A 24550-nucleotide genomic window follows, 5' to 3' on the forward strand; every position below is an offset into this window, starting at 1 on the left:
AAGAGGCTTCCATGGCTTTAGTGCCTAAACTCGTGTTTGGAAATGCACTGTATCTGTCCTAAGAAAGCTCTTCTTAGGAGACATACTTCTTGCATATTAAATGAGGTAAGTGCATAGACGATCTCTGTATTTCATTCAACCTTTTGCAAGGAATTATAACCATTACAATACCATCAGAAATGAAAGACACACTATATTTACTAGCAGTGCATATTTGCATTTTCCCATTTACTCTTCAAAGTGCTGTGCTGTTTAAATTCAACAAACCAAGATTCAAAGTGTGAGTCATTTTTTCAGGCGGCGTGTAAATAGCAGTTTTGGCACCATCACTAAAGAGAAGAGGGTCAAAGGACAGTACAAACTGTCCAGCATTGTAAAATACAACTTTATTGCTTTGTTTAATAAATTACTTACTATGATTGCATATCTAACAACAACAAGTACAGGAGTAATACAGCTGACAAAGTAAACACAGTATTAACTCACTATAAGGTTCAGCAAATCTGTATGCATAAGCTGACATGCAGAGAATAACTTTTGTAGGAAGTACGCTCACGGCAGAATTTATCTAGACGTGTAAGTACTGTGTTTAGCTTTCTTTTTGTATACCTATAACCTATCAGTCTGGGATTACGAAACCTCTCCTGGATACTAGCCAAATCTTCTCCTCAATCACTGGAGTATAATCTTAATAAAAAGGAATTCAGTTTTAATAAACACTATTTTATTCCTTTAAATGCAGTATTTTTATATTTATGTTCTGTGCTGGACACTGATTCAAAGTACTTCTGTTATGTATAGTGGTAAAGCTTACTGTTTGTTACTGAGACCTTTTATTTGAAAAGTTTTAGCCCTCTATAGTAAAGCATTTGGGAATGAAAGTGTTTATTGTCATGCACTCAAGGAGCTCAAGACTGAAGCTGGACTGTACATGGAAGGCGAGATCAGCATCAGTTTGTAGGAGGGTAATGGAAGTTCTGGCTGCTGTTTAGCTTAAGTTTCCTTTGAGTAAACCTATCTGAACACTTTTAGAACTGGAAGAAGTCAGGTTTGTTGACTGAGTTTTGGGGGAAGAGAGCACAACTCTTGTTCCATTGTGGTCTATATCTATTTCCTTTTTCTATAAGGGGATAACAGAAATTAGAAGAGTCATCACCAAGTTGTTTCAACGTCACAAAGGTCTGTTAGCAGATCCCAATACAGAACTATAGCAAAGAATACTAAATAAATTGTGGATAAATTGCACTTTAATTTTAGTTAATATTCCTTTCAATCACTGTTCTTCAGATACTATAAAACAAACAAACAAAAGGGTCATACAAGCAACAACACGTTTTGAGGAACTCAGCTGTTCTTGTTTTATAGATGGAAGTACTTGATGTTTCATCATTATGTGTTGATCTCAAGCCAAGATATGATTCATATTTACCGGCTTTGCTCAGTTTAAATCATTCTGCTCTTGTGTACTGTAATGTGTACACAGTTTAAAAATACATGAATATACTTGTTACACCTAGTTTGAAATGCAAAACTATCAGACGTTTAAGTGAATATTGTTTTAAAGCATACATTAGAAAAGTCTGTTCATACTTTCTTCATTAGTACATTATTTACCTATATTTCATATATTAATGGAGATTGCCTGAAGAAGTTAACTTTTGAACTGTATGACAGGACCACTAACAGACTTGGAGATACTACTAAATATGGTAAATAAAGGGGAGGGAGCCTTTAGAGGGAGGAGTGTCAGTTTAGCAACTCCCCCAGTTGCAACGGGAACCTAAAACTGTTCCAGAAATGTTAATACACTTTCATTCACATCTGACCTAAACAGGCTTAAAGAAGTTCCTGTTACAAAACATTTAAAGAATTTTTACTTGAAAACAAAAGTTTTACTTTATCATTATTTTCTGTTTTGCCTTCAGCAATTCTTAAAGCTGCTGAATAGCATGACTTCCCGTACTGTTGTTCATAAACCTCCGGTAAGAAAGGTCGCTATCTTTGGAGGAACTCATGGTAATGAGTTATCAGGGATATATTTGGTCAAGCACTGGCAAGAGTATGGAGCTGAGATTCAAAGAACAGGAGTGGAAGTGAAACCATTTATAAGCAACCCAAGAGCTGTGAAGAAATGTACTAGATACATTGACTGTGATCTGAACCGTGTTTTTGACCCTGATAATCTTGGGTAAGAATAGCTGTTCTTTGTGTTGTTTTAATTTTCTGCTTTTAAAATTGTCAGGAGCTTCCCTTCTAGATTAAAATGTTAACACAAGTTCCACTACTATTTTATCTGTGGAGTCACATAACTGAAATTATTGACCTTTAACCCAAAAATAACAAATTGCCTGAATGTAACAGATTCATTTAAAAAAAAACCTGTTAGTACAAGGAGTCTGAAACCAACACATAAATCTTAAACATTGTATTTTAAATCAGGATTAGATTAGCTATATTTGTGTAAACTTAAAGTATTGTTGCTTTTCTGAGTTGTGCAATTCAGCTTTGGATCTCTTCTGAATACAATTATATTTGCAGGAAGGTAGCGGATGTGGAAACACAAAGCCATTTAAATAGAAACATATTGCTAAGCATCTGAAAAAAGAATAAAACTGGCATGCACTTGGGGAAGTATATTTAATTTCTGTTATATATAATAAAACATGAAATCTTGAAATTAGCTAAGTTAGAAATATGTGTACTATGGCAAAATAATACATAAACCGACACATTATTTTAAAGAAGGAATACAGTCTATAATAAGAAAATTGACATGAATCCACCTATTCATATTTGAGAAATATATTTTACATTTTTAATGGGATTTTATGTTATTCTGCCTTTGCGGAAGTTATTCCAGATGTGTACTTTGCTGTATGAACCAAATGTTTTTATACTTGATATAGTTTCAGGCTAAAGACATAATAATACATCAGAAAGGTCTTAAAGCTGAATATCAGTGAAGGAAATATATATATCACATATATTTTATAAGCATGATTCTTTTTACAGTGCATCCATGCCTCTTCATCTGACTTTTTATCTTACAGAGAATTTTGTTGTTAGTTATTATATATAAGGTAAACAGACTTTTTAAGAAATGTGACAAATGCTTAGGCCGTTCTTTTAACTGCTTACTTAGGATAAACATATATGAAATACTTAGGATAAATATATACGAAAAGGGTGGGTTTGTTTGTTTTCAGCTGTTTTGAACATAAAAGGCTTGAGTAAATATTATGTTAAGACACCTGTGGGTTGTTTTCATTTTTGTGCAATCTTTACTAACGTTTCTTAGTTAATTCTTTTCCATTGCCCAGTCCTTTTGCAGCATTAGTGAGTATTTTTGAAAGACTTTCACCTGACCCCTCCAACTATAGGCTCTTCAAGATTACAAGTGATTTTACAAAATAAGAAAAAGAGAATGAAATCATGATACTACTGAAAGTAATGGTGGATGTCGCATTGGCTTTAATAAGATGACTGTAAGAGTCTTATTGGAAGAAACCTTTAATTTCAAAGGCAGAACCAAAGAATACAAAGGTAGAATATGTTATATACAGAATCATAAAAATAGAAAAGGAGCTTGAGTGGTCACATAAAAATTCTTAACCATCTCTTGTCCCACCACTAGATCAATTCAAGGCAACCATTCCTAATAGATTGTGCCTTGCCGATTCTTAGAAAACTTCAGCAATGGTGATCTCATAATTTTCCTCAGCAACTTCTGATGTGTAAATATACTTGCAGTTAGTAAGGTTTTTTGTTAATATCTAACAAACATTTCTTTATGCAACTTAATACCATTATTTCTTTGAAATTAATAAAGTCTTATAAAGCTTGAGCTGTAGTAAGAAAGAAAGCTTGATTTAGCCCAAAAGATAATAGGTGTTTCTGTGTTGCATATGGGTGGTATCCCAAGTCTATCATCAAAAACAGGTTTGCTGTCTATGCGGAACAAGCCTGAACCTACAGTAATTTTGTACGCTGTTAATGTAAGTAAGATATCTTTGTGTCGTACATGAATTGCCTGTAGGCCCCCAATACAGACAGGAAACAGAAGATCTTAGACCTTTCCTTAGGCTAAGACCATTCTTTAAGTGTAGTATAGTCCTAGTCACTTATGATTAAAAATATCAAAATCTTGGATGAACAGATGTGAGGTAGCAAGATGAGCTACCTCACAAAGCTATGAGCTTTGTGGGTCAAGAAGGCTCCAAATAATAGATTGTAAAAGCCTGATCAGAAGCAAGCTGTAAAAGACTTTGCAGCTGAGGTCCAAGATGAAAGGGCATGAACCATGCTCCGAATGATTATCTTCAGTAGGAGCTAGATCTAATCTTGGAAGTGGCTTTAAGTTGTCAACAAATTTTGAGTTAGTTTTCTGCATATAGAGAAATTCTGGGCTGTACGGACTAGAAGTCAATGTAAAGAAATAAAAGCAAAGTAAATAATTCTCCAGCTAAGATCAGATTAAAAAATTCTTAATACCCTTTGAACAAGATACATAATAATAAGACCCATTTTATATTAAGAGTCATACTTGCTTTGTTCAAGCACAAATTCCTCAACTTTTAAAAGATTGGTAATTAAATAGATTTTAATTCCAGTCAAATATGGAATTAAAGTAAAAACAAAAGGCTATATGTATTTTTGTTGACTGTAAAGCCATAGACTGAGTTTGCTAATTTCTTTGTACTAATATTAACAGCAGAACAGTGGTGGAAGATATTCCATATGAAGTGAGAAGGGCTCAGGAAATCAATCATATATTTGGTCCAAAAGGTAGTGATGATGCCTATGACCTTATTTTTGACCTTCACAACACCACTTCTAACATGGGTTGTACTCTTATTCTTGAAGACTCCAGGGATGACTTTACAATTCAAATGTCTCATTATATCAAGGTAAAATTAATTTAAATGAACTATTAAAATAGATTATTTGTAATATTGTATTACTGTATATTACTTTGTAGCTTCTTTAAATACACTTTTTTCTGCAAAACTGTTTAACTATTCATAGGACAGGTTATTAATATCAGAGATAATTAAGAATTTCATTTTAGTATCAGTTCAGATTTGAACTCTCTTAATCTTCATGTATTAATAACTGGTGGGCTAAGAGCAATGCCTCAAATAACATACATGAAAATAAATGTAATTGAACCTGCTTTTACACTGTTCTGTCAGGAACTTGGAAAAATTTGGGTCACAGATACTGAATAGTTAAAACATTAATTTTATGAATTAAAGACATGGAAAAAAATAATGGAATTAGGTGATGGCAAATGTTCCCTTGATCAGTATTCATAGGAATAGTAGCATGTCTTTGAAAGTTGTTTGATTTTGCTATTCCTGAAGCTGATAAGTACTGGTAGAGTGGGGCTTTCAAAAGTGCTGGCTTAAGTGTACTCTGGTTGAAGCTATTGGTGATTTAGACAGTGACTGATGACATCGAGATTAAGCCAACGGAACAGATTTTTTAAAATTTCTTCTTTTAGAAACAAGATATACAACATCTGATTTTTTCTTGTTACCTGTATCCTATTTAAGTCTTTATAAAACATTTGAAGATACAGACAGCTTATGGTTGAAATTATATGAAGACTGATATCCAACAAAGCAGTGGTAGGCAGCAATGAGGAAAAAGATCCAAAGTAGGACTCTATGTTAAAACAAGTTGGAAAAAAAAGGGTTAGTTCACAACTAATGCTTAAATTTAACATGAAAAATATTTGAAATCTGCTTTATACCATTTTGATTCTGTTTTGAAACATTGATGAGTAGCGTTTTTTTTCCTGTTAGCAATCTAAGACTAGAACTGTGTTCATTTATATTAGCAGACAGCAAAGTTCAGTGGAGCATGCCTGGCATGAGCTAATGGAAAGGAGACCAACAAATACAGCTTTGTTTGTTTTCTAAAGATGTCCTATTTCTTTGAGGGCCGTGAAATAAAGGCAACATATTGAAGACATTGTGTAAATCACTTCTGCATCAGTAATCTTTTGTAGCACAACATTTAAAAATATTTGCATAACAAAGACATTTTTAAACAATCTTCACAGAACGCTTTGGCTCCAGAACGCTGTCCTATTTTGCTGATTGAACATCCAACCTTGAAATATGCAACAACTCGCTCTGTAGCAAAACATCTTGTTGGTAAATATGAAAATTAAAGACCATTTTTAACCCACCAGAAATGATTAAAGACACACCTGTCTCCGTATCTGTTTATTTCATTACATTACACAGAATGGTCTGATAGTAGTAAATATTTGTTTGGCAATGTATTTACTAAATAAAACATACATGATTATGTCTTCTTTCTAAAAAGCACTCATTTTTGTTTGCCTTACAAAATACAGAAGCCTGATGGAATTTCGTAAGTTCAGTTAACCCACTGTTTTCAGAAAATATTTATAATATTTGAAGATAATGAAGAAATATCAGTTTCAGGAAGAAAAAAAGTTTACTTCCTCTAAATAAGCCGTGGATGAAATGCGGTTTGCTAGCCAAGAAAAGGAAGATAACTGATGTGATAAAGGAAGGGGGAAATGATGTTCTGGATAGAAGTAGTTAACTTTTCCATTTATGGAATCAAACCATAACCATAGACCAAAAAAACACATTATTTTGCCTTTTGTTTTAAATAATGAGTTCTGTAAAGGGTAGCATGGAAAGGAGGGAAAAGAATAAGAGAACATATATTGTGACACTTTCCTCTTACCCTAGTAGCACATCCAAAAATGTGTATACAGTTCTTTGATACTGACTAGTGAGCTATATTTCCTGCTTGCTTTACACAATCACATACTTTTGTACTATAAAATTCATCTTAAACATAAAACAAAGAATTATGTATTTCTGCTGTTTATTCTAAGCATGTCATATGTGGTAGCTATATCAATAATTTCCCTCATTTGTAAACAGGCGTGGAGGTGGGTCCGCAACCACATGGTGTTGTTAGAGCTGATATTTTGGAGAAAATGAGGAAGACTGTCAAACATGGTCTTGATTTTGTGCACCTTTTCAATAAAGGTAGAGTAAGTATTGCAAGAATAAATTCCCATGTGTCATGTCAGTAGATTATTGCAAGAGAATTTTTTTTTTTTTAATAGATCAGGCTACAACATTTTACACTTCAACAGTTAAATTTTTGGGGAAAGGGATTATTACTAAAAAGGTGAATGAACTCAGTGTCTCATTATTTTGAATTACTGAGTACTGACAATTTACCTGTACGTAGGTGTATTTTACTTGTACTACCCTTTACAGGGATTTTAAGCCAGTAGCTATCTGTGACCATAAGTGATCTTTTATTTACCAGTTGTAAGCTATTATTCATGAACTAAGAATTTGCAAAACATACTGTATTAGTTTCAATAGTACCAAAGATAAATGACAAAAATGCATCCTTTTTGCTAATATTGGTAAAAGTTCCATCAGTTCCATAATAGCTTTAATCAATAAAGGGTACTTATCCCCTAACAGCATGTTAAGTGGTGGGTACATATTTCAGAGCTGAGTTAGTCTCAGGGTTGCTCTAGTCTTTGCTGGCTAATTGCAGTCCTAGGATACTTAAGTCAGAAATTTTCCATTAATACTTTCATACATTCTGTATACCACCTACACATTAGTTTCAGGTCAGAAGAACTCCTATATAGCTCCTTAGGATGGCTTTAAGGCTATTTCCCCTTTCTGAAGATTCAGTAAGTATTCTGAACCTTGATCTTAAAGTAGCTTTGCAAATCTGAAATAATAGTTAGCAGTATTTGTATAGTAGTATGTACACTGAGAACACTATATACATAAATTAATATTAAGAAAGGAGTGTTTAATAACCATGCACAGAAGGCATGAAAATCTCAAATTGAGAAATTTTGTAAGATTTTATTATAACCTCTGTACAATATAAAATACATACTGAGAAAAATGGGTGCTGAAGGTTGCTTCTGAGTACATTTTGTCAGGAGGATTTTTTTTTTGGAAGCAGAAGGAAAAGAAAATAGTTGTCAGGATTGCCATTATTGTGCTGAAATGGCAAAGATTCGATAGCACTGATACCATTCCATGTTAGCAACACTACCAAAGGTATTACATTAAGAAGATATATTTTGTAGATGAGGAAATTAAGTATACAGAACTGACTGGAAGATCACATTTCAGCACTACTGATCAAATTGAGATCAGGGCTCTGTATGCAACAGTACACAACTGGATCCTCTTTCTGCAATTTGGCTTTCAGGGGACTAAAATCTGGACCTGACCATTTATGATACCTGAGCTAATCACTAATATAAACTTTGATGAGTTACAGCCTTGTGACTTAAGTCATTCTAAAGAGAATAAGTAATGCAATGCTCTTTTTGACAGGCAGTTGGTCATTTCAGTCTTAATTTACATTTATTCTTTCTAGGAAAAGAATTTCCACCATGTACAGTTGAGGTTTACAAAATAATGGAGGAAGTAGATTACCCCAGGAATAAAAATGATGAAATTACTGCTATTATTCACCCTAAACTGCAGGTAAATTCTATAATAATTCCATCTGAAACAATATGTAAGTATTCATGTGCTGGTTGTGTTATAGTATATTTTTAATAGCAAATAAGATACTGAAAATGACAATATTGCCAATGGATTTACTGAATATTTTAGGCTCTCCATCTAGCAGGTTGTATCACTAAGGTTATACAGTATTTCAGTAACCAACTTGGGATTCTCTGAACCAAAAACCAATTTTGAACCCAAAACTGAAAGGAAAAGATGGTATCTAGAAAGACATCTCATATTCTGAAAGGTAAATCTAATTTTAGATTCTGAAATGAAGGTCTGTTTTTAATCAATTGTGAACATAAACAATTTCCTTTCAGCTCACCTTTACCAGTGAACTCTGTAGAAGCCTGAAAACCAGGGCCAGAAACCAAACATAAGTAGTGAAGATGAAAAGGAATTCTTTTAAAAGCTTTTGCCATAAACTGCAGAGAATGTAACTTAAGAGCATAAGCTTAGAAATCACATGAAAGTTACAAAAACTTGTAAATAAATATATTCTATTTATTTTCTTTCTCTAAGGATCAAGATTGGCAGCCACTGAACAAAGGCGATCCTCTATTTTTGACTCTTGATGGAGAAGTAATTGCATATAAAGGGGACAGTACTGTCTATCCGACATTTATTAATGAAGCTGCATATTATGAAAAGAATCAAGCTTTTGTAAAAACAGTCAAAGTAAAACTCACTGCAGAATGTATCAGATCTTAGACCAGAACACTTAAAAGCTGATTACAGATTTTATATACAAAGCGTCTATTTCTCCTCTGTGAAGTTGAGTTTCAGACAGTAGTAACTTACGGAATAAATAAATGCAGAATCTAATTTAAAATAGTAATTTAATTAACATTGCTGAGCACTTTTAAGACCAAAACTACTGTCATAATGTGAATTATGACTACTGTTTACCCATTCTAATAGATTACTATAGATACAAAGAATAAATACTATTTTTAGGTAGTTTGCTAATTCATACTATATAAAATCCACATATATGGATTAGTAGCTATAAAACTTCTTTCAGAGTCACATATAAACATGCGTATTCCCCAAATTATCTTGTATTAAAAAAAAAGAACACAGAGTTTTTACTTTATAACCCCAAACCAAACCTAAGATAACCAACACTTTAAAGATGGGATGATTCTTGAAAATAATTCCTCAGATAACCCATACATGGTGTTACACAAAGGAAATAAGCTGGGATAAAATACCTGTTAAAACAGAGTATTGTGAGATTAATACAAGCTGTTTCTGATTTATCTTTAAAGACAGATATTTTTGAGTTTAGAAAGTATCCAGTACTTAGAAACATACTGGAGCAGTATTATAATTTATGAAAAATGTGTTTATCCTTTTCCAAGGCTATCTCTATTGCAATGGAGACAAGAGTTGTTCATATCTTTATAACTTTTTTAGCTGCATCCACCTACTGCTTGGACCATTTTCCAAATACAATATTGATCAACTGTTGTACACCAAAAGCTTTTAAAGAAGGTGGCAGGATGAGGTAAAATTGTCTGGATTTTGATGAAGAGCAACGCACAGATCATATGCAGGCATTTCAGAATGGAAATTAAGAAGTATTCTATATCTGGAGACTTCTCAGAATTTTGAGACTAACTTGTTCTGTATTTGTAGAAACAAAGCCTGACTTTCAGAGTGACTGACAAGAAGAAGAAAATGGGGATTTAATTAACTTTCTCAAGTTGTTCTAACATATTTGACAATTATCAGGGACAGAGAAAACATTAAAAACTTCACATAAATTCTGAAAGCATACAATAATTAGCTATTTACTAAAAGGTTCTTTGTCCAGAAAACCCCCAAATTATATCATTTGGAAAGTGATGTGTTCCTTATTCACTACTCAGTCAAAAGCCTTTTTTCCTTGCTTTCTGCAGTTCTGATGACATGGCAATAAAATAAAAACACAGGGCAGAATGAGATGTTTATTGAATTACATGTTTTATTTCTTTATATTTAAATAAATACTGTATAAAAAATTCAGACCGATCTGTTGTAGTCGTTCATAGAGTTCTTGATCAGAGCCTCAACAATCATACAAGATAGGAAACAGCTGTTTTGCATGATCTGGCAAGGCTCTGTGGCCACAAACACAAAGTATTTTCTCAGTGAGGAACTTCTAGAAACAATCCCCCAGCTCCTTCCTCAGTTTTATCACACACTTTCGTACCTGGACATCACCACAGCAAGTTCCTTGCATTTGTTTTGCCTTCTCTATTTTATGGCTATGCCTACATAGCAACCTCAATATAGCACAGAGACATCTGAACTTGTTTTAAATGAGAAGTCTATCCATAGCAACATGGAGTACAGTGCAAGCTAGTTTATTCTGGTTCCTGAGTATATGTGAAGAGGTATTTTTGGTACAAAAACTGGCATTCAAAAGAATCCAAACAGAACTGCATGGCCCTAAAGCAGTACTCTTTGTTAGCAGTTTCAATGCAAAATTAACCAGCAGAGATTAAAGATTCCCAGAAGACAATTTTTCTTCTCATATTCACATACCCTAAGATGACCAAACAATGCTTAGATATTATACTGGTATACTGATACTCATGACTGTTCTTGCCCTCAGATTCCCATCCCCTCTAAAAAAGTTACTGAATGAAAGATTTCACTTTGACCCTGTCCCTCAGGGCCATTCACAGTAGGGAACACAGGATACACCATCTAGAGAAGACCAGGTCGTAGCGAGAACCACGTTTACCATTCCTGCAAATAGCTTTGCACTATCCTCTCTGCTGGAGAGTTCATCCTTGCTCCCTTTTGTGGCGAGACAGTCTTTTGGATCATTTTGCCCACTTTAGGATTAACTATAAGAATCCAATGCAAATCATTGTCATTCAAACATAGAACAGAATTTAGCTGTTTTCTAAATAGCACCTTTAAAACAGGCACCAAATCAATGTATTAGATAAAAACTCATGACAGTTAAGACACATACTGTATTAACTGAATACTGAAAGTCCGTAGAACACAAATATTTCTTTTTATACATACACAAATAAAATAGAAAACTAAAAATATAATTCATAGTCCTAGATCATCACAGATAATGAAATAAAAAGTGCTACAGAAATGCATTACACAGTCCTCTGAATAAAAAAAAGTTTTTAAAGGTCTGCATTTAACTTATTTTGATTCTTTGGGGAAAAAATACTGACTTCCAATTTTTGTGAAGTAGTTGAATGTAGAAGTTAATTTACTTAAACCTGAAGAACTTCAAATGTGAAGCTTTTTTTATGCAAGAAGATGTAACAGCATGGAAAATCCAAGTAGTAACAGGAAATTTAAAGTCACTGTGATTTGAACCAACTCAGAAGTACTCTCCATTAAATGAATTATGTTTCTGCCCTATTATTGTACAGCAAGGCATATATATATATCCTCCAGAATAAAAAGCAGTAAAACTCATTACACCCTAGGCATTATAAACAAAAAAACAGATCAGGCAAAGCTAATAAGAATTGAAGAGGGTGGCTTTTCACTTGAGGCTTTCTTCAGCTTGCTAGATCAAGCCCCCAGTAACACTGACAGTCAATATGAAAGCTTCAAATACATTCCAAACATTTCAAAACAACAACTTCATTTGGTAGTATTCAAAATTGAAATGCCTTTTTCTCCATAACAAGAACTTTTGTTCAGCATAATGTCCCTCATGAGTTAAAGATTCCAAAACAAAAGACAGTGGACTAGATCAAAGACCTTAATTTTCCACAAAAGGAAGAAATATCTCATATTTGACTCTTTTGTAAGCAGTACAAAGTCTAGAGCCAAGTTTGAGTAGTGTCACGCAAACTTGGACAATGTTTTTTTTTTCCCCAAGAGGCTCAAAACTGAACCAGTGAAATTGTCCACTTTATTTCAGCTTAGCTGCTCTGATTTGATGGGTTAAAGTTATCAGATCATGTCACTGAAAGTTTGTGTTACAGCTGGTTACAGCTGTCCAAAATATCAACAAAGATTTCGACATCAGCTCCTTATACTGATGTGCAACTAAACAGAAACAGTGTGCAACTAAACAGAAGTTTCAGGCAAATCATCCATTTCATCAAATGTATTCAGGGTGTTTTTGCTATTACTTCTTGAATTATCTTGAACTTTACTTGGATCTGCAAAAAAATGCATTATAAACAAAACAGGATATGGTAGAAACTGTGTACATGCAAGATCAAATTAAAAAAAATACATGCATTTATTTAAACAGTGAATTGTCAGTTTACTACCATATCTTATACAGAAGCTTTTCTGTCTGTCCCTTTTGGCTATTACTAAGATCATTCTACTAAGAATCGTATGTACTAATTGACTAAAGAACAAATCCTAAACTAATCTCTCTGATCCTCATATGCCTCTATGGTAAACTCTGAGGCTGGCTGCCAGAAGGGCATCTGATATCTCAAAGTTCAGTCATTTCTGTATTACACTTTCAACAATGTCAGCAGATGGGTATCTTGAATTTCCTGGTTAACATTCTCAAGGGGCAATTTGTTATCCAATAAGTATCACAAGATGTAAACAAATCTTCTAGGGCACACCATTCACAGCAAACTATTGGATAGGGTCAGTGTGACTTCTTGCCAAATTTTGCAATGATATATATGACTATGCAAGGAGTAAAGCAAAGTAGTTTATGACAATTTAGTGTTTTCCATCTCTTGAAAAGTTATTCAGCCTTATACCATTCAAATGCTGTAAGAGAATGTAACTCTTGGATCAAGCATAACTGCTTAGAGAAAAATGAATAAAGAAAAGGTAAAAACCATGATGTTTTGGTGCCACAACATAACTAATAAGAATTAGTGACCAACCCTCTCCAGATCTTTAAAAATAAGTTTATGCCCCTACCATATTAGCCACCAGTTTCCCTAGCAGTAAAGAGAGTGGCTGAGGATCCAGATTATGAAAGTTTATATTTTAAAGAATATAAAAATATTACAGCATTTAAAAAAAGCAGTTTCACAAACATGGTGGTGTAAAATTCAGCAGTACCTGTTGGCCCTGGATCTTCATTAATAAATGAAACATGTGTTTTCCACTCGGTCCATTTCACTTCGTTAATTCTGTTTATATTGTATATAAAGTGTGTTATTAGCATGCATTATCTTCCAGCTACTTAGCTACACTTCCCCTTTTTTCTTCATTCCTTCTTGGAATTGTCATGGCTTACCATCAATACCTGCTTTACTAGTACTAAAAAGGATGACTGTCTTTTGCAGTATTATGTACTGTATGTAGAGGAGAATAACGCTCAGACTATTTAATAATTTCAGGCATTATGAGCACAAGCTTGAAATTAACATTACACATGAGTATTTTTCATAAAACAGCAGAGTAACATTTTTTCAGTATGCTAATCACATCAATTAACAATCAATTACAAAGATAATCTCTTTTAAACTAACATTTAAAGGAGATTACAATGAAGTAACATCTACTGGCAAAGACTTAGTACTCATACATTAAAAACATACATGAAGTTGAAGAAAACCTGTTTTCTGCCAAGAAAGTTAATCGTCTACATAAAAAGCTATGCCTTTTCCCTTTTTTTTAACTGTTGATCACAGCTGAAAGACCCTAATTGGATTTTTGTACAATATATTTACTATTTCTTCATATAAAAATCTAAGCATTAAAAGCAGAAAATAGCTATAGAGAATGTTCTGAAGAGGCTTTTAACAGAAATAACCTTGAAGAGACATACAAAGAAGAATCAGTAGCACCGTATTCTAGCTTTGCTTTACCTTAAACACACCCTTGTGTCATTTTCAGCCACTTTACACCGTTCTCCCAGTTGGAATCTTTTCTTCAAAGATTTTGGCAAGAATTTTTCAAATTCCAAAATGGTCCGGGCTCTCTGTTAACAACAAGATTTAACACAAGTATGACTAACCATATTCAAAATTGTCCGATTGCATAGCATACACAGTTTGCAGGCTCCATGTTCCATTATAACATGTCATGCCTCCATCCACCATGCATAACCTACACTGACATCATCATCAGCAAATATCATACCACTTGTTATTTGGCATACGCAAGTAGGAAGTCTGCAGCTTCCTCTAGTTAGTCCCACTGCAGGAGGCACACTCAGAGACAAATCAAGAAAGCTTACTCCAGAGTCAGTGTTAGGTTTTAACTCTAACACCATCGTGCAATGCTCTGCCACAGGGATATATATCCTGTAGTAGGATGCTGCCAGCCACACAAAGCGGCCAATCCTAATTCTGACTGCATCCTCACTGGCAGCTTGGGGCTCTGAGCTGACTAGCCTCGGTAAGAGACCAGACTCAGGTAGAGTATGAGAAACGGGAGCGAACTCATGCATTGTGCAAATTCAAGAGGAGGAGTAGCAGAACACAATATGTTGCAGTTGTCTGGGCAGATCATAAAACACATCTTCCTGGTGACATATCAAGGGGAATGTCATAAAGGTATGTGACTGCGCATGAGGTTGAAAATCTGAGCCACAAAGTTACCTTTAGAATAGCTGTTAATTCCAGAGTTATTAGGTTAACCCAATACTACAATCAAGTAATTTCTATTATTTGCATCCATATAATTCTTGATGACTCCCATAATTAATACATAATCCCATCTATCAGTGTGGTAAGTGATCATAGGTACAGCTCAGAAGATTTTGGCCAACGCATTTCTACTCCACTAAGCGAACTAGCTTGCCAACAGACCTGGAGTTTCCAAATGTGCTCACTCTCTTTAGAAATATCTTCCACAGTCTCTCCCATTAATGCAATAAGCATGTTCAAGAGAAGAACAAAAGTCAACACGACGTAAGTTATGAGGAGAAGAAGAAACAGCACAGGATACTTTGAATTTTCATGGATCTCCAGATCTCCCAGTCCTAGAGTGAGCTTAAAAAGATCCATCAGAACAGGTCCCAGACTGCTGTTGGAATGGCATTCCCTGCTGCCTGGGCAAGTTTCGATCAATGCAGCAAGAGCTGAGAAAAAAACATGAGAGAATTTTGATCGCGATAATGCTTTATGCATACATTGCATTTTATCCTAAAGAAATCAAAATGCACTGCATGGTAAAGAGCTATAGCTGCCCAGCAACATGCACAGCAGCAGCGAGATGACGGATTAGCAAGATGAAGCAAAAAGAGCCCACATCCAAATGAAACTGCAGGCAATTGAACAAGAGCCAAATTACTTATCTGTTCAGATATTCTCTAGACAGAGTTTAAAACTCTAAACTTGGCTTTTTAATATCCAGCAGAAACCCTGACATGAGCTCTCATCATGACAATAGGGTTTTTATTCATAACAGTGCCAGAATTTTTACTCACACAGAGCATCAGTGCTTTTCTCCAGTAATATTTACCTACGCCAAATCCCAGCAAAAACACGATATAGACAACTAAAAACTTTATTACATCTTGAAGGATGACCTGAAAATTAAATTAAATATTTATCAGAAATAAAAACTGAGAACTAGTTTTATGGGTATGTGTTCTGCAGGGGTACAGGTGTGGGACACACTACAAAATCAGATTGTTTTCATTAAGCAAACTGGTTGTAGTCTCAGTGAGAAATCTAGAGAAGATATAAGTTTGATTTTTCATATGACATGACTGGCAGCCTGGTATGCTTGTGCACTTCCAAGAGTGAATATAACTGTGCACAATAGTGGCATCACAGAGGATGCTGCAATTAAACAGCAGAACTCTATTGGATGAAAAAACACAAATTGCTGGCATATTTAATACAATGTTAATTTTAAGAAATAAGCTAGTTTCTGCTATTGAAGTGCATTATATAGTGCATTCTACAAACTAAAAATAGGAAATTTCAATGTGAACTATAATATATGTCTAAATTGCTGAACATGCATGATTAGAATTATATACATAAAGTAAACATCATAACAAGCAAGGCAGGTAAAAAAATATACTTGCCTTTTGAATCATAACACTGTAAATTCCCATGGACTGGAAACCTCTGGTGAAATAGAGCATATTAGCCCATCCTAGGGCCATTGCCAAAACAAGACACACGAGGTGTTCTTTGTAGGAAAACAAGTACAAAAAGACAGAGAAGATCACAAGCACAGCTTGTATAAAACTGTTAAAAAACAAACATTATGTAAAAGGAACGTATTAGCACAAAACCAACAATACAATCGAAAAATATGAAAACAAGACTTCTTTGCTTCTTATGCTTCGCTTCTAATTTCATATTTCATTCCATTCTCTCCTATGAACTTTACTATAATTTAACAATAACAGATGAATACAGAAAAGGTAGATATATTAACATACTGTTATGCTTATTAAAGTTTACTTTCATTAAACTATTCTCCCAACAATAGCTGGTCAATGTAAATTTTGCTGACAAGAGAGGTTAGGAATTCTGAACAGTATCTTTGAAGCAATTATTAACGTTTTAGTTCAACAAGCTGTTAAAGTCATTACAGAGTTTCCATGAACGCAAGGAAGACGCTATCTGCTAAGAGAGCCCGTGATGTGCTGTGATAGCATGTGGGCCAGATTCTTGGCAGCGCAAGATTGATCTTGGCACAGCAGAAGGAGCAGGAGGAAAGGTAGAGTTAAGCCATCTCTCTTTTCCTTGATCCAACAACCAGGAGGAGCCAGACCAAATGCAGAGTAATTTAGCTCAACCTTAGGGCTGCCTTAAATCCTACCAGACAGGAATAAACATTTTTCCCCAAAGGGTCATTTCAAAGCATCAAATTACTGAAGTACAACAGCAAACTGGGCAGACCTAGCACTGGTAATACTTCTTTTGCCAGGACTGAGAAGGAATCACCTACATTGTATCTAGGCCAGCTGAACCAGCTTTATGCTATTTTTCCTTCCTGGAGTAGCCAAGAGGAGTTGGAAGCTAGATCTGGTTTATTAACCAGTTTTTTTTTAAGCACTTTTCTCAATATACAGCTCACTCTATACTCAATTTTTCTTTAAATTACAGTTTTCAGAGGGATGGATGTGATCTTACATGGAACTTCACTATAACATGCACTAATGTTTTCACTGATCAACAACAATACTGGGGGTTAATACGTACAGACTGCTTGTTTTTTTTTTTCCCCCCAAGTACAGTAGTCTTTAGCTTCTCTAGGTGTTTTATCTCTTAAGAGTGAGTATCTGCTACAGGAGTACATTCTTTGTGACCATGGAGTAGATAACAGATGCTATGTATTATATACACAATATACACATAAAAATATATGCAAGCCACACTTACAATGCAAAGTGGAACCACGCATCAGAGAGAATTGACTGCAGGTCTGAAGGCCTAAGCAGAAAGATGGCTACACTCTAGGTAGACAGATACATAAAATACAGAAAGAGTAATATGAGAAAGCAGGGATCATAACTTATTTTTCAAAATCATGTATTTGAAGTTGATCTTTTAAAAAGTTTGTCTACTGATATGATAGCCTCTAAAATTAAAAATCTTTTCCTGGTGCTGTAACTTCAAAAATACTTTTACAGAAGTTTACAAAGCAAAACATGAGAGTGAGTTTGTCATCTCTAGCATAATTTAATAATTAACTTTTGAAAAGGAGTTACTAATTATTTTTAATTACTTATAATAAGGTAAACAATATATCCTGGTCTTTACTGTTGCAGGTTTTAATTCAGCAGTGTCCTTAAAACCAATACTAAATCTCTTTGTCCTCATAGTTGTTTCACAGAGCAATACCGTTATATTCAGATATATACCTAGGGTCATTCAGAACGGGTGATGCATTGTGCCCAAAACATTATAAAAATGACAAAGATATTGCCCATGTGTTGCCTAGGTTATCAGCAATGCATTCACAGATCCAGAGAAGTTCTTTACATATTTTGTTATGTATTTGTTATTAAAAAGTCTTACCTCTTTTATAGCTAAAAATATTGCTCCTAACATAACCATCACCTGTCCTGATAACTGCAGCCATCCCGTGCCACGTGTTAGTGCTAGTGGGTAAGGTGGAGCCTGCAAGACAGGTCCAAAATGGACAAGAGAGTGAGTTCAGTATCTGTAGGAAGCCTCCCGTATGTAGCCCTCTGGGTACCCAATTTCTTCCATTTCATTCAAAGTTTTCTTCATGGAGGATTTACAGGATCAGACCCTTAACATGGATATTTGAAATAGCAGAAGTTTCTTTCTCAGTTCATTAGAAATTAAGCAAAAGAAAAAACCCTTCTCATGCTTTCAGAAATTTAACTACCTCTCTTAATTCCATTTGCATTTTGCAAAAGCATTCCAAAAGCAACTTAATATCATCTCCTCTATTACTGCTCTCCTTCCTTCCAGATACATGGATCTAACGTGGGAGAACCTGGTCTCACTACAGTCAGATATGCTGACATCTGGTTTTGTTTTTCCGATTCACAAACATGTTAAATATGAATCAGGAAATATTACTGCATTTTAAAACAGTGAAATTGGTTGAGTGTTTAAGTTGTTGTACTCACTTCAGCTTCATTAGGCCTGTGGTAGGAAACTAATGTTAGTGTTACATTGTACAGGAAATAAAAGCAACATGACATAAAAAACATGTGTCGTGCAAACTTCTTCCATTTCATTCTCAGAAGGGAATTCAGAGGCTCCAAAGTCAGCATTTCGTGACGATTCTGTAGAAGAAAGCAAGCAATATTTGACCTTGTCGCTTGTAAGGAAACCGAGACAATTTCAGGCATGCATTTTGTGTGTTTCATTCAGCATCTGTCCCTGTTGATCCAGAAACACATCTATGCTCAAGGATATATGTCAGACCCCTGGCAAAGTACAGTCAGCCTGCTCCAGCTCACACTGTGATAACCTGCCATGCTCCAGTAAAGCATGAGTGAGCTACAGCTGCAGTGTGAACTTCTGGTCCGGCCTCCTACAAAAGTTTCATTGCAGTATTTAACAAATGCCAAATTCTAGCTTTGAAACACTAAAATTCTGTGATAAGGTACTGCTTAAATGCCTATGATACATACATTAGGTAAAGTTTGCAACTGTTTTAGGTAAAGCCACAACTATAGGGCTGTATTGACTCTTAATAGCAATTTCTTTTAAATCAACTGCGCACAGTGTATCAGTTAATGGTAGTAATTGTATTAGTTGTATTAACAGGAAAAAAAATAGGGTTTGCTGACAGCCTAAGAACATTTTATGTGCCATGAGAAGAAACAGCAGCACAGCAACAACCATGGTATTAGCAGAGACAGGGAACTCCTGTCCACAGGCTTTTAAGGGGCTAAACATCGACAGGCATTTCATCAGGGCACAGAATAAAAAAACCCACCACCTCTGACTCAGGAAGCCGGTGGAGTGCAATCTGGGGACAGATGCAGTGCTCTGGGGAGGCATCACTGCCCGTTTGCCCTGTTCTCGTGTGCCTTCCTAGGCAGCCACTAATGGCCACCGAAGAAGTCAAGACACTAGCTTTGGTCTCACCAGCTGGGCCATTCTCACGTTATTATGCACAGCAAATTAATGCTCCAAATGTAGAGAAGGCACTCCCAAAAGGCCTAGCCAAAGTTTCAGGAGCTGAATGCATATGTGCTAACATCTGAGAGTCCACAGAGGTATAAAATTCATCTTGCTCCCAATATAAAACCAAGAACTAGAAGTTACATAGTTTCCTGTTTTACAGGCTCTTCAATCAAATGTATAGGCTAACACACCTGAAATGAGTGTACGGCTAGAGAATATATAGATTTTAATAACAAGCAACTTACGCCAATATTCGTATTATAGACAATAATTTCCAGTACTGAATTGTCTGCGGTGGTATCTAGTTCTGTCAGATCATAAAGGGAAGACTGAACAGGACCATAAGCCCAGTCTGTGAATTTTCTTGACAGGCTCCTGTTAGGCTTATCTCTTATCTCTCTGCTGAGGATGTATTTCAGGATCTAAAACATTAACAAAATCATCTGTAAGCAGATGCATTCTTCTTCATGGGAAAGGAGAGAGCACATACATCTTTGCCAAAACCTGTACTTTATAACTATCACATTTACTACAGTGGTGCAATTCAATGTACTTGTAATTCTGCCATTGAGTAAGTGGTGTTAGAGGTGACAGATCCCTGGGGAAAAACACAGCATCTTTCATGCCTCTGGATCATCTGTTAAAGAGACATTTTCCTCAGAAATGAAAGCACAATTTTCCTTATGTTCACATTTATATTTTCTGTTAACTTAATAACTTTCTAAATTATCCCATCTTCAGTTATTTACCACAATACAACCACTTGATTTCTGAGGGCCAAATTCTATAGCAGTGCAACAGAACAATAGATTTATTTTTCACCTTTTACATACTAGCACAAAATTCCAAATACTGCAAAAAAGTTCTATTTGCATAAAAGCAAATTTTATTTTAATCTGTAAAGCCATACTATCAATATCAGCTTTCAGAAGCTAAAATTCTTGGTTCAAATTACATGTTCTACTTAGAAAGGTTGAAAGTAGATTTCATTCCTATTGCTAAGCTCTCAGCGAAGGTGTTTTTATTTCTTCGCCCAGCAGGAAGCAGGAATGAAGCACAAAATACCAAAACAGTCACTCAGCATGATAGTGAGATTTGTACTGTGAGCAAATCACTTCTTGGTTACACGAAGCAGCACGCGGTACTGAGGACACCCCTCCTTGGCTGGGTCAGGCCCGTTCTCTCTGAAACACCACGTTCACAGGACAGAAAAACAAGTACAACTTGGTACGGGGTGATGCCGCTAGCCCCTGCACCAAGCACAGTGTTTTGTACCAGGCAAATGTTGCCTGTGTCTCTTGTTACTGTGGGCGCATTTAACACAATGAGCATCCACCTCTTTCTCCAGAACCTCCCTCCGTAACACAGAAAGGTTTGCAAGGTTGTTTTTAAGTAAAGCAGAGGGGTTGTTAGATAAAACTTTGAGGAGTAGAAGCAACATCACAATAGAAATATCTGCTTCCATTTTGAATAAAACTGACTCACCAAATACTACTAATACATAGTACAGCATAACCAGCATAGAAAACTACACATCAGAGCACTAGTGTCTGATTACACAGTTGGCCTAGACTCCTTCACCATATTTACTTTCTCTTAGATATTACTGAAATAAGACCCACCTCCAATTTCCCGGTTTTTGCAGCTAATTGTAGTGGTGTCAAACCGTCCTTATTCTTCACTGTTTCCAAATTTCTATCTTTACTTTTCAATAAAATCATATCATACATTCTGATTACAAAGTCATTCTGGGTTTTAAAGTCTTCTGCCACAGTAACTAGTGCATGCAGGATATTGTTTCCTCTGGAATCCTGAAAAGTAATGTTAGTCTTGGTATTGTCCATTAATAGCTGAATTATATCTGGTTGATTGGTACATGCAGCTAATGCCAGTGCAGTTTCACCTACAAAATTACAAAACATAACAAGTGTTCATGGTTTATTACAAGCACCCGAGTCATATTACAAGAGTGACTGTTTTAAGCATCTTAATATGTTAAGGCACAGTTATATATTGATTATATAGAATTCAGCTCTTGGTTTATAGAAAAGCTTAATTTGCATGAAAACATTATTTGGAGGAAAATCTTCGAATTCAAATTAGCTACATTTTATTTACAAGTAATTGCTTTACAATCATTTCTGAGTGTTTGTAATACATTGCACTCCAGCAAGGTACTTCTACTCACACTAAATTTTAAAAAACAAAACTACTGTGCCATTATTGTATCTTGTGCACGAGTTTCTTAAAGTAGGTTTAGTAATGATCTGCACTTGCCCCCTCTTCCATAGTGTCTTAATTGTTTGGTTGTTCCTTCCCAACTTTTCCAGACAGATTGCACTTCCACTTACCAAAATAAAAACCTTCATGCTTATGCTTGGGATTAAAGAAAATACCCTCAGCATGAGCATTGACATCAGCTCCTTTTTCTATAAGGATCTGAGTGATTTCAGATTGTCTTCTTTCGATGGCAATATTCAGAGCTGTCTGACCTGAAAAAACAGACATGATATTTAAAATGTTGGATCTCTGTACAGCATTAAGCACACTGATGTTTCATAACAGATAGCACCATTAATACTGAATAAAAATTGTTTAAAAATGTAAACCATCATTAGAATGCTTGAGGAAACTATTATATTTATGGATGGTACATTTGACCCTACACCTGAAATTGGTATCAAATATCAATACCTTTATATGCCTCTTCTGTGTATGCTGCATTGATAAACCTCTCCAAAATACCATTTTCTTCTGCAAAGGATAACAGCATATTCACTATCTCATTTGTGTTTTGGCTGATGTTCAGCAGCGCTTTCATCAAACAAGTTTTGCCAGTATCTGAAGCTGTGAGTTTTTTCATCAGATAATCTGCAAGAGTGAATTTTGAGATTAAATCATGGTAGGCTTCATTATCTATTGAGTGGATGGAGAAATTCCAACCTTTTGTTTATTATATTTCCCCCAGGTTCCACCCATATGTGCATAAACTATTTGGCAAATAATTATTCCATCCTATTCACTCTGTATTTGAGTTATGCTTAGTTGGCAAGACAATATATTCAGAGGTGGGTACTCGTGAATAAGTTAGACAACGGGCTAGGTTTCTTTCTCACATCCCACTGCCCCGTTAACTCCAGACAAATGCAAAGCCCTCTTTAAGCATAGGTTTCCCTGGCAGAAAGGCCATAAGAGCATAGCTCTTCCTCACTTCTCTGCCCGTTCTTCCAGGCTACACACATTGCAAGTTCTGTTACTGCAATTAAACTGACTGTTGGCTGCAATTAAACTGGCTGCAGTTTGAACAGACACATCAGCTTTGAGTCTCACACTGCAGAAGGCTAGCTCGGGTACGGCTGTGGGAGTACGACGCAGATACACCCTCGGTGTATCACAAACAGAAAAGAAATGCTCTCCAGTGTTGCCTCAGAGGCTGCGAGCAGGTAGCTTATTGGATATTTTCTCATTTCTAAATGAAAGCTTACATGTGACATACATTAAACTGCAACCGGTTGACTTCATATTGACAGGCAAGTAGCTCGTGTACAGAGATATGTCCCAGTTTTAGACTGTATGTATGCTGCCAGAAGAGGTAATGATCTTCCTTTAGGCAACTCCACAGCTTACCTGGCACAGTCATGTTCGTACATGTGTTCGATCTTTCCTTCAGCTCTGTGAGCAGACATTGCAATTCTTCTATATTCCCCTCAGACACTGCCCTAAATATATATTTTTTCAACTTCTTCCGGGCACTAGTCTGCTCAAGTCCTTGTGATAGGTTAGCACTGAATTATGACAAATAATGAAATAGCCAATTAAATTTACTGTGTTTTATTTTCTATGTAAGAGAAGAGGAAAGAAATAGAATTACTTGCCCCAGACTACATATACTTATCCCATTACCATATATATTCCTGACATTTATCTCAAAATGTTTCTGCAGATAGCCATTTCTCTACATTTAAGCAATTAAGAGTCTTTTTTAATAAAAAGTGTATATTTTTCACGTGATTTTTTTGCATTTCTGTCAGTCTGTACATTCTTCTAATACAAAAGCTAAGTAATCCTAGTGAACTCAGTTCTTTCCACCTTTCTTTACAGTGTCTTCAGTGCTACTGCTCTCTCTGCTTCTCTGATCTGTCCACACCCATCTTCAGTGCCCAGACCTGATGCTGCATGCCAGCTGTGGCCACCCCCTCACAGCAGAGGATAAGTTTTAACCTCACATCATCTTACACAGCTTTCCTGGTGATACGTTATTCTGGAACAAGACTTTAATATCTCCTCCCTTCACCTCCCGCACCAGAAATACTCCGAGCTGATTTCCTTTGGAAGCTTCTGTTCAAACATTAGCTATATGTCTTCCTTTCTGAGTGAAATTGGCTACCAAGATTATTAGCCCTCAGAAATGTTAAGCGAGTGCATTTTGTTGATTCCATCAAGCTAACAAATATTTCTTAATACTGACTGAAATAGAGGGCAATACTTCACCTCTAAAATAAATATTCT

The 24550-nt window shown here is 35.4% G+C and overlaps 2 protein-coding genes across 5 annotated transcripts in view; one reads left to right on the plus strand and one right to left on the minus strand.

Moving 5' to 3' along the window:
* On the plus strand, positions 1 to 10565 carry ASPA (aspartoacylase). 3 transcript variants are annotated; one of them, XM_026101446.2, is made up of 7 exons: positions 1 to 105; positions 1926 to 2188; positions 4712 to 4907; positions 6068 to 6161; positions 6933 to 7040; positions 8419 to 8528; positions 9078 to 10565. In XM_026101446.2, exons 1-7 carry the CDS (start codon positions 43 to 45, stop codon positions 9264 to 9266), a joined length of 1023 nt encoding a protein of 340 aa, XP_025957231.1. In that variant the 5' UTR covers positions 1 to 42; the 3' UTR covers positions 9267 to 10565. The 3 variants fall into 3 exon arrangements, with proteins under 3 accessions (XP_025957231.1, XP_025957233.2, XP_025957232.1); XM_026101448.2 differs by having other exon boundaries at positions 4715 to 4907; XM_026101447.2 differs by lacking the exon at positions 1 to 105 and adding an exon at positions 434 to 576.
* The window catches only part of TRPV3 (transient receptor potential cation channel subfamily V member 3), a 24053-nt gene continuing 10007 nt past the window's right edge, over positions 10505 to 24550 (minus strand). Inside the window, exons 5-18 of one of the 2 annotated variants that reach the window (XM_064523187.1) lie at positions 23669 to 23826; positions 22736 to 22912; positions 22393 to 22533; positions 21664 to 21944; positions 20287 to 20463; positions 19033 to 19191; positions 18449 to 18550; positions 17810 to 17883; positions 16501 to 16666; positions 15927 to 15993; positions 15272 to 15543; positions 14327 to 14439; positions 13575 to 13645; positions 10505 to 11395 (exon numbers count right to left, since the gene is read on the minus strand). In XM_064523187.1, coding sequence (XP_064379257.1) covers positions 11286 to 11395; positions 13575 to 13645; positions 14327 to 14439; positions 15272 to 15543; positions 15927 to 15993; positions 16501 to 16666; positions 17810 to 17883; positions 18449 to 18550; positions 19033 to 19191; positions 20287 to 20463; positions 21664 to 21944; positions 22393 to 22533; positions 22736 to 22912; positions 23669 to 23826 — 2068 coding nt within the window. In that variant the 3' untranslated portion in view covers positions 10505 to 11285. Of the gene's footprint in view, positions 12695 to 13574; positions 13646 to 14326; positions 14440 to 15271; positions 15544 to 15926; positions 15994 to 16500; positions 16667 to 17809; positions 17884 to 18448; positions 18551 to 19032; positions 19192 to 20286; positions 20464 to 21663; positions 21945 to 22392; positions 22534 to 22735; positions 22913 to 23668; positions 23827 to 24550 lie in introns of both variants that reach the window. The other variant, XM_026101449.2, reaches the window with a different exon arrangement.

The sequence above is a fragment of the Dromaius novaehollandiae genome, chromosome 19 (genome assembly GCF_036370855.1).
Source record: "Dromaius novaehollandiae isolate bDroNov1 chromosome 19, bDroNov1.hap1, whole genome shotgun sequence".
Lineage (NCBI taxonomy): Eukaryota > Metazoa > Chordata > Aves > Casuariiformes > Dromaiidae > Dromaius > Dromaius novaehollandiae.

Bases quoted from the DNA above. Each gene is read 5' to 3' on its own strand.
- ASPA (XM_026101446.2), top strand. From the start codon at position 43: ATGCACTGTATCTGTCCTAAGAAAGCTCTTCTTAGGAGACATACTTCT. The intron at 4,908-6,067 runs GTAAAATTAATT...CAATCTTCACAG, and splicing joins AAATGTCTCATTATATCAAG to AACGCTTTGGCTCCAGAACG. The intron at 7,041-8,418 runs GTAGAGTAAGTA...TATTCTTTCTAG, and splicing joins TGTGCACCTTTTCAATAAAG to GAAAAGAATTTCCACCATGT.